The following is a 10767-nucleotide window of genomic DNA, read 5'->3' on the forward strand; positions in this document are numbered from 1 at the left end:
TGCGCTATTTCTTTTCGTAGAAATCAGCTATTACTTCTAACGGTAATTATCATTTCTTAGCTCAGCAATAGTCTTAATTGTTTTAAAAGAAGGTTTGAACTACCCATGCTAAAGTATAGCTATCCATTCTAGAAATTTCACCTCCCTAAATGTGTTATATGCCCCTTCATCACATGCAAATAGATTAAGGAGAAGGACTAGTAAAAATACCCATTAATATTTTGTTTGGGATTGAGGTGCTGCATGCAAATTAAAGCGTTAATTTTCCTTCTCGGTCTTTACCCTCAATCTTTCATTTTCTTTTTCCTTAGCTTAAATTTTAACGTCGTTTCGATGATATATATAGCCGATCGATATCAATACCACTAATTAACAAGGCTTCATTTCATGAATTCACCATGCAAGCATGCCAATGGATTATATAGCCATCTCGCTGCAACATTTATCACCAATAAAGTGCGAACGAGAGCAGGCAAATAAAGAAAAACCCATACATAATTAAGCCTTTCTCTAAGCTTAAGAACATTCCGCGATTTACAAAAATATTATGGGGAAACAGTAGTAAAATCAGAACAAGAAATTTACATTATATAAAAAAGTATACAGCCAACACCGATTAAAAAAGATAGATACATACAAAAAAAAAAAAAAAAAAAGAGCCGTAATGTACTAAACGCTATGTGTGGATGTGTACATGTGGGAGCCCACTTAACAATCAATAATATTACAACTATAATGCCTCAATTCCAAGCAAATTGAGTCGTCTATATATTAATCCTCACTGTCTACATAGACTAATTAATGTACAAAACTTCATCCTTGTTCCAAGCCTCGTAACTATCAAGAAATGTCATGCATGAAGTGTTCTTCGAAAAATAGCTCTGGCCAATATGAAGAAGTCCCTTGATCAGCAGCATTAGTGGAAGTGCTGCTGGAATCTCCTTGATTATTGCTTATGGAAATTTCAGTCAAAGGTGGCAAATGACTTGAAGAAAGTGGAGAAGCAAGAATATTATTCAACGGGCAACTTGGTGAATCATTAAAATGGTGATCATTAATATCACTTGTGTTATTATTATTCAAATGTGTTTGGAAATTGAAAGGGACTTCTTGTGTGTCTGGCAATTGCAATGAATTAGTATCTTGATTGTGGAGTAGTTGAGAGCCAGAGTTTTCATTGGAGAAAAGTGTTTGATTTTCAAGATTGGATAAATTTAAAGAAGAGGTATTTCCTTTAACAGTATTTGCCAAATTAAATGCCCCAAGCTCTGCAAGATTATTGTAAAATTGAGTGTTTGAGATTGTAGGCGGTAGTGGATGATTATTCGAAGACTGGAATAGAAATTGTAAATATTGAAGCTTAGCTAATTGGGCAGCTTCTGTTTGTAATCTAACAGCATGATCTTCAAGTGGATGATGCTGAAGTAAATTTGCCAAAGCTATTATATTGGGCAAGCTTGCAAATAAATCAGTTCTTGGCCTGTGAGTCATTGGATCATATCCCATTTGAATTAGCTTCTTCTTTAAATGTGTGTTCCAGAAATTCTTGATCTCATTGTCTGTTCTTCCGGGCAGGTGCGTTGCGATCGCAGACCATCTACGACCATAATATATATCACAAGATTATCAATATAAATTCTTACAAACAAGAAAAAGGTGGAAATTTAAAAACAAATGTGGTAACAATAACAATAGCTATGCCTCAATCTCAAGTAAAGTTAGGGTCAGCGATATGAATCCTCATTATCCATGTTACTCCATTTTAAACCTTATCTTAGTCAATGAGTATTATATAAAGAACAATAGAAAATAAAATAAAAGCATTAGAAGTTAATTCTTCTTTATAGGCGTTTGGCCATAGAAATCACATATTTTCACTTTATTTGGAATTTTTGAAGTTGAAGTTGAAGATAGAGTTGTGTTTGGTTATACTTTTTGCAAAGAATATTTAATTGTTTGAATATACTTTTATTAAATAAAACATGAAATATGATTTATAACACCCCCCTCCCCCCCAATTTTTTTTTTAAAAAAATTGGCAAAAATACCCATCTTGATTAATCGACTTGAAACATACAACCATGTCTGCTCTAAAAAAATAATATCTCATAAAGTCATAATGGATAATCACATAATGTCATAAATTGAATCTCATATATTTTTTTAAGTACAAAAAAAAAAAAAAAAGTGGTTCGCTAATTCAAATGTCATGATTAATTTACTTTTCACGCTTTTTATAATCTATGTAATAAATAGAAACTCAATTAAAAATATCCGGCGTGACCCAAAACCCAAACGGATGACACACTTTATTAAATTGAAATGAGGTAGGGTAAAATTTGAAAAATGAAATATAAAAAAGTGAAAACTGGTATTTTGAGGTGTTCTCCAAATTTCAAATACAACTTCAAGTTGTATTTAGAATTTTTATGGCCAAACGCTGATTTTTTAATAGTTTGAAAAAAAATTCCTCAAGAATAATTCTCATGGGCAAACGACTCATGATAAGAAAATATTCACAACATTATTCTCATGAAAATTGAAAGTAAATGTGATGAAGTGTAGAAATAATTAATTACTCCACTTACTTGTTACCGAGGATGGAATGGAGATGAAGAATTGTTTGTTCTTCTTCTTCAGAGAATTTGCCTCTCTTGATATCAGGCCTCAAATAATTAGTCCATCTTAACCTGCAGCTCTTGCCACACCTATTAAGACCTATAGAATATGAACGCAATAAATGTTACTATCATTGTTGAAAAATAATCTATGATATAAACCAAGAAGTGGAAAAGAAGAGAGAAGATGTGACAAAATGATAATCCACCCCCCCCCCCCCCCTCTTCCTTTTTTTTTGGAATAATATTAAACCTGCAAGTTTAGGAAGGGCTCTCCAACTGCCATGGCCATGTTTGTCAATATAATCAACAAGTTTTTGATCTTCTTCAGGAGTCCATGGTCCTTTTTTTAGGCCGTTTTCATCACGAAAAGGAGACCTGCCCATTTTGTGGGAACTAGAATTTTTCTGTATAATTACTTGCTGGTTAATGGTTTCTTCTTGTTGATGCTACCAAAGCCATGTTTGTAGTATTTATAGTACAATAATTGATCAGTCTAGTTTCTTGTACTCCTTCCGTCCATAAAAAGATTGCCTTTTACTTTTCTTATTAGTTTTGAAAAAAGATTACACATTTCTATATTTAAACAATTCAACTTTATGAGCATAAACACACAAATATCTAAGTACTGCTTTTGGACTATACATTTCAAAAGTTTCCTTTTATTTCTTAAACTCAGATGTATTAAGTCAAGATAATCTTTTAATTCTAGGAAAAGTACTTAATTTAATCCATTTAACAAATTTGATTTGACAGTTTAGTTTTTCCCTTTGTTTTTTTGTTCATATATAAACAAAAGTGGGATACATTAAGTGGACAAGGTACTCTAAATTCTTTGTTTTTTAAACATTATTCTAAGTTAGATATTAACTTGGTCAAAATTCTAAACAAGGGGTAGAGGAAACTGCCGACCACATGTATAGATTGTTCTACAAATGCGTATTAATTATTAGCACATGTATTTTATCTCATTTCTCTTTGTTTGCTGCAGATTAAGTTCCATTACTTAATAACCTATGCCTAAATGGTACATTTCTTGTATTTAATTTCTCGACTTTACAAATATTGCATTTTCTTGAGAGGAAATTTCTAATATAGTATGTTCCATGAGTTGAACTTTGTCTCTCTAAATGGTTTTGAAATGTGGTTCTTTATCAGGTTACGACTTAATTAATCCATCCACGTATGTATATATAGCTCCTTAAGGGGTTGTTTGGTTGGGAAACAAGTTATCCCAGGATTACTTATATATCCTGGGATTAGTTATCTACCCTCCCACAAGGATAAAATAACACTACAATATTTCGGGATAACTAATTCCGGGATTAGTTATACCGTGATTTTATCCCAACCAAATGTGAGGTAGACTCTTCTCAAATTTAATTCCGTGATTATTTATCTCTTATCCCTTGTACCAAACGAGCTCTAATTGTTTTAGTTGCATTCTTCTGTTAAACACTTGTTTTTGTTAAGTTTTACTATTTTTCTTTTCAATTTTAGACGACATTACTTGAATTACATAAGTGGAAGCTAAAATTATTTATTCTTATTGCTAAAGGTTGGTCATAGAGATCGCGAACTTTTTTGCTTGAAGCCTTGTTTGTTATTAATTTTTTGTTATCAATCTGTATTACCAAAAAAAAAAACGTCGAAACAAGAATAAATAATTTTCGGAAACAAATAATAAATCGATGAAAATCGAAAAAATAAGAATAAGAAACCGAAAATTATGTAAGAATGAATCGAGCCCAATGAATGCACAGTGTGTCTCATGAAATTATTCCCCTCAATGTATCCAGGTGTTGGAATCTTTCCTCCCAGATAGAACGATTTACTCACCAAAATAGCGGTACAACAAATTAAGGTGACTGCGAACCACTCGGGGTATATATCACACGAGAATTTTAAGAAGCTGGGCAGAAAGAGAAGATGAATGTCGCAGATTTTTCGTAAGGAACAATTCCGTGATCCGTAAATATATAAAATGCTTGGGAACGATTTACAACTTTTCGTAAAGGTTTGCAGACTTTCATGAAATAACAAACTCCGTCGAAAAATTCCGTTGGAAAAAACGGAGGGAAATGTTTTAAATTAAAGCCAAAGCCAAAGCCAAAGCCGAGCCGAGCGAGCGACGACGACGGCGCGAGGGGTCCTTTCCCCCTCAACCCTTTTAGCACCTGTGAGGGTGTAATTTAATATATACACCTCTTTTCCTCTCTCTTTCCTATGGGACAAACGCTTTAACCAAAGAAAAGTGTACTTTTTACATTCCCTTCACTTTCCATCCCATCATTTCCCATTCACTAATATCAAACTCAACAATCCCCCACACAACTGGGGGAATGGTTATAAGATAAAGGAAATCTACGTACAAGCGCGTGATATACAAGTCAAGACACCGTATCCGGAAAGTAGGTTTCCCTTTGAACTTTCCGTAGTGAACTTATATCGACATACTCGATCAATCGTAGATGCGATATCTTTGAACCATCGAACTTTGTTGTATATCTAGACAATATAAGTCACACAACTAACCCTCAACCATCTACGGTTCTCACGGTTGTGTTCTTTCAACCTACGAACACCGCCTCGGTTTCGTGAATGCATGAGAATGGGCCTTTACCATCATTCCCTGAAGCGTTTATACTTCACACTCACATAGGTGATTTCTAAACGTGTAGTCCAACAGACACACTATCTAGTCATTTTCCGCTTTAATCGTACTTAGATAATCATTAAAAAACTTTAACGCTTTATTAACTCATTAAAAAGCCTTAAAGTTTTATCCTTGTTTTCGAACATCGTCATCATCACGAGAATGGCCGAGTTATTTCACAATGTTGAACCGTCATTCATAACTTTGTTTGATCTCTTTGAACCTAGTTCTTGGGATCTCCGGGCCTACTAGGTAGAGTTACCGACATGATGACTTGTCCTAGGCCTTAACCCCATTCCTCGATGATCTTTCAACAAAACTCTCTAGATAAGCCTTCGTTACGGATCCGATACGTTATCTCTTGACTTACGTAGTCAATAGTGATAACACCACTAGAGAGTAGTTGTCTAACAGCATTGTGTCGCCGTCGAACGTGACGCGATTTTCCATTATACATAACGCTCCCCTCGCCCTACCTACCTATTGGCTATCACAATGTATACATATAGGTGCCAAAGGTTTGGGCCAAAATGGAATATCTTCCAAGAAATTTTCGAGCCATTCAGCCTTCTTCACCGGCCTTGTCTAAAGCTATAAATTCGTATTCCATTGTAGAGCGGGCGATGCATGTCCGTTTTGATGATTTCCAAGACACTGCCTCCTCCACCAACGGAAAACATATCCACTCGTGGATTTAACTTCAGATGATCCGGTGATCCAGTTTGCATCACTGTATCCTTCAATTACTGCGGGATATTTATTATAATGCAAAGCATAGTTTTGGGTGTGTTTCAAATACCCCAAGACTCGTTTCATTGCATCCAACGAGTTTGATCGGGGATTACTCGTGAATCGACTCAAACCTTGCTATCAAGACATGCTATGTCCGGTCGTGTACAATTCATAATATACATCAAACTTCCCAAAACTTCGTGCATAGTCCAATTGTGAGTCACTTTCACTTTCATTCTTTTGAAGTGCAAAACTTACATCAATTGGAGTTTTGCAACATTGAAATTTAAATACTCGAACTTATCAAGACCTTTCAATATAACGAGACCGATAAAGCTAGACCTTGTGGAGTTTTATGGATCCTAATTCCTAAGATCAAATCAGCAACCCCTAAGTGTTTCATGTCAAATTTGCTAGCAAGCATACGCTTCGTAGCATTTACATTGGCAATATCTCTACTCATTATCAACATGTCATCAACATATAAACCAACAATGACTTCATGATTTTTCGAGTATTTTTAATATAAACACATTTGTCACACTCATTAATCTTAAATCCATTTGCCAACATTGTTTGGTCAAATTTCGCATGCCATTGTTTAGGTGCTTGTTTAAGTCCATAAAGTGATTTAACAAGTTTGCACACTTTCCTTTACCAGAACCACAAATCCCTCAAAGTTGTTCCATGTAAATTTCTTCTCCAATTCTCCATTTAGGAAAGCCGTCTCGACATCCATTTGATGGATTTCAAGACCATATACTGCCGCCAATGCCACTAACACCCGAATAGATGTTATCCTTGTTACCGGCGAATATGTGTCAAAGTAATCAAGGCCTTCTTTTGTCTATAACCTTTGACCACAAGCCTTGCCTTATATTTGTCAATAGTGCTTACCGCCTTTCATTTTCCTTTTAAAAATCCATTTTGATCCCAAAGGTTTATTTTGAGGAAGATCAACCAATTCCTATGTATGATTGTTCAAAATGATCCAATCTCACTATTGATCGCCTTCTTTCCAAAATGTTGAATCGTAAGAAGACATTGTCGCTTTAAATGTTTCCGAGGCTCATATTTTCGCGTTAATGTCACAAAATCTGTCCAAAGGAAGTAGATATCCTTTTTGACGTTTGCTACGCCTTGATCCTCTTCTGGTTGGTTTATTTTCCTTTGGTTCTTCTCGCGGTCGTTTAGATTTTTCACTGACGACCTCACATTCAGTTTTATACGGATAAATGTTTTCAAAGAATTCAAAGATTATCCGATTCAATTACCGTATTAACATGAATTTCGGGATTGTCCGATTTGTGAACCAAAATCGACAAGCTTTGTCGTTTGTAGCATAGCCAATAAAAACACAATCCACAGTTTTTGGTCCGATTTTTACCCTTTTAGGTAAAGGAACTTGTACCTTTGCTAAACACCCCCACACTTTGAAATATTTCAAGTTGGGTTTTCTACCTTTCCATAGTTCATATGGAATGGATTGTGTTTTGCTGTGGGGCACTCTGTTGAGTATTCACAGCCGTAAGGATAGCCCCCCCACAAGCTCTCGCGTAAACCGAACTTATTAGTAAAGCATTCATCATTTCTTTCAATGTCCGATTTTTCCTTTCCCTCAACTCCATTGGATTGTGGTGTGGGTTTGATGAATAATCCATATTCTAAACATATCTCCCCGCAAAAGGAGATTCGTATTCTCCACCCCTATCACTTCTAATCATTTTATCTTTTTATTCAATTGATTTTCGACTTCGTTCTTATATTGCTTAAATGCTTCTTATCGTTTATCCTTACCGTTTAGCAAATAAACATAACAATATCGAAAAGTAATCGTCAATAAAAGTTATGAAATACTTCTTTTCCCACCGCAAGACTTGGTATCGACTATATCACAAATGTCGTTAAAGGATTAAGTCTGTGGATTTGAATTCTTTGAATGCATTTATACGAATGCTTAACAAACTTCGATTCAACACATATTTGACATTTAGATATATTACACTCAAATTTAGGCAATATTTCAAGATTAATCATTTTCCGCAAGGTTTGTAATCGACATGTCCTAAACGAACATGCCATAAATTATTTGACTCCAATAAGTGCGTTAAGCAGATTTTTCATTAATATTGGCAACAACCATTACATTAAGTTTGAAAAGTGCCCTGCCGAGGTAGCCCTTTCCTACAAACATCATTCTTACTAAGTACAAACTTATCACTAACCGCACGCACTTAAACCCATTTTTCACGAGTAGTGCTACCGAAACTAGGTTCTTCCTAATTGATGGAACACGATGACGTTGTCGAGAGTCGCACCTTGCCTACGTCATCTGGGGTCACCGTAACCTTTCCATATCCTTCAACTTTGTCCGTTGCGTATTTCCCATGTATAGCTCCTCGTCGTGTCCAAAGAGAGCGTAGGTTGTAAATGCTTCCTTAACGGCACACACATGTCGAGTGGCGCCCGAATCAAGCCACCACTCTTTTCGGGTTACCAACCAAAGTTGCACTCAGACAAAGATTGCACTACGGTGTCACAACATCTTCCACCATGTTTGCCCGACCCTTGTTTTTCTCTTTGTCCTTCTTAGCAATTGGCCGGGAGCTTGGCCTCGCTTTACCACAATTATAACAGTCTTGAACTTTTTTCTTGTTAGGATACTTCTCCTTTCCCGTAATGCCTCTTCCTTTTATTGTTCTTTTCGAGCAAAGATCTTCAACGACATTTGCCCCTTCAATCGGTGAACTCTACGTATTCTTCTCAAATAGCTGTTATCTCCTCGATCTTGAGACGAATCACAAGATCCTCCAACTTCATTTCCTTTCTTCGTGCTTAAGATAATTCTTGAAATCTTTCCATTGAGGGTGCAACTTCTCAATCAATGTACCCACTTGGAATGCTTCATTCACTACCATACCTTCAAGAAAAGGTCTGGGAAAATAAGTCGTTTTTGAACTGGGTTCCAACAGCTTTTTTCCCTCCACCAAAATTTTTTAGTCTTTTGAATTGGGAAAAACCCCAAACTTCTTCAAAAAAATTTGCTTTTTTTTACTTCTTTTCGAGTGCACCCCGCTCTTCGAGGTCTCTACCGCACCTAATGTTGTACAAATCATCTTCTAAGGCACTCAAATGTAGCCTTTGCACAAAAAAACACCGTTTTTTCCCAAACCCCAAAGAACCCCGGTTGCGGCAGTTTTCCCCGGGACAAAATGGTCCTCCACTGGTGAACTTTTTCATACCAAGGTGGGAAGCCAAAAGAACATTCTCTCGCCGCCATCCTTTAAAGTTGGCACCGAGAACTTTGCAGCTTCTCAATGGCAAGGCCGCCTGCACGGTTGTGTAACCACCTGGTGCAATATCCACAGCAGGAGTTCCAGCCACGCAGGGAGTTCCAGCCTCACTGCTATTATTTCTTTGTCACATCAAATGGACAAACCGTTTTAGTTAATAAAACCATTAATAGCAATTAAATTACAAACTTAAGCGATGAAGATTATTTCTTCAAATCGCGGTATAGTTATGAACGAACTTCTTGTATTCCAACGAAGTTTTTATACCTTCGAGTCGAATACTAATATTCATACGAGTAGAAAAACTACGAAGTTTTAATCTCCTTAAAATGTATCACGCATTATATATTATAAGTAATTTCCTTAAGATTGTTATCAATCAGACACCAAAAAAAAAACGTCGAAACAAAGAATAAATAATTTCGAAACAAATAACAAATCGGACAAATCAAAATAAGAATGTTGTCCGAAAATTATGTAAGAACAAATCGAGTCCATCGAATGCACAGCCTGTGTCCTTAAGGAAATTATTCCCCTCAATGTATTCGAGGTGTTGGAATCTTTCCTCCTGTGATAGAACGATTTACTCACCAAAATAGCGGTACAACAAATTAAGTGCGACCGCGAACCACTCGAAGGTAGTATATCACACGAGAATTTTAAGAAGTAGCGGTGAAAGATTTAAGATGAATGTCGCAGATTTTTCAAGGAACAATTCGAGGATCAACATAAATATATAGCCTCGTTGGGAAACGATTTACAACTTTTCGTAAAGGTTTGCAACTTTTCATGAAAGGTTGCAACTCGTCGTAAAATTCCGTTGGAAAACGAGGAAATGTTTTAAATTAATCCGGAAAGAAAAAGAAACGCGGTCGCACATCATTTGACCAAATCCGGCTCAAGCCGAGCGAGGAACGACGACGGCGCGAGGGGTCCTTTTCCCCTCAACCCTTTTTAGCACCTGTGTAAGAGGGTGTAATTTAATATACACACCCTTTCCTCTCTCTCTTTCCTATAAAGTGACAAACGCTTTAACCAAAGCAAAAGGGACTTTTTACATTCCCTTCACTTTCCATCCCATCATTTCCCATTCACTAATATCAAAACCCAACATTTTTAGTGTGTTTAATTTATGTTTCCTGCCAAGTTTTATTTTAGTTGAAAGCAAAAAAAATCTTGATGAATAAAAAAGGAGATGTCCTTAGCAAGTTAAGCAGAATTCGACATAATTTATAATAAGAAACCGACATTTTATAGTAAAATGAGTAGATTAAAATATCATATGTAGCTGATACTTCTCATCAGCTTTTGGTCATTTTCATTGTTTTACATTTTTATGACAACACAGTTGTGGTAATGTCTATCTTATATTTTGCTAATGGAAGTTGTGATAATCTCTTTTATTTGAATCTAAATTATTATATGAATTGGATTCGGTCGAATTTAATAGGCTCATCATTCACTAGTT

At 35.8% G+C, this 10767-nt stretch overlaps 1 protein-coding gene across 1 annotated transcript; it reads right to left on the reverse strand.

Moving 5' to 3' along the window:
- Positions 1 to 542: 542 nt before the first annotated feature.
- LOC132033730 (transcription factor MYB93) lies at positions 543 to 3048 on the reverse strand. Its single transcript, XM_059423779.1, has 3 exons — positions 2872 to 3048; positions 2589 to 2718; positions 543 to 1597 (listed from the first exon to the last, which is right to left on the reverse strand). Exons 1-3 carry the CDS (start codon positions 3002 to 3004, stop codon positions 841 to 843), a joined length of 1020 nt encoding a protein of 339 aa, XP_059279762.1. The 5' UTR covers positions 3005 to 3048; the 3' UTR covers positions 543 to 840.
- Between the last annotated feature and the right edge of the window lie 7719 nt (positions 3049 to 10767).

The sequence above is a fragment of the Lycium ferocissimum genome, chromosome 10, assembly GCF_029784015.1.
Source record: "Lycium ferocissimum isolate CSIRO_LF1 chromosome 10, AGI_CSIRO_Lferr_CH_V1, whole genome shotgun sequence".
Lineage (NCBI taxonomy): Eukaryota > Viridiplantae > Streptophyta > Magnoliopsida > Solanales > Solanaceae > Lycium > Lycium ferocissimum.

Coding starts and splice junctions, on each gene's coding strand:
- LOC132033730 (XM_059423779.1), bottom strand. CDS start 3,004: ATGGGCAGGTCTCCTTTTCGTGATGAAAACGGCCTAAAAAAAGGACCA. Junction 2,719..2,871: donor AGCCCTTCCTAAACTTGCAG/GTTTAATATTAT, acceptor CATATTCTATAG/GTCTTAATAGGTGTGGCAAG. Junction 1,598..2,588: donor CATTCCATCCTCGGTAACAA/GTAAGTGGAGTA, acceptor TTATGGTCGTAG/ATGGTCTGCGATCGCAACGC.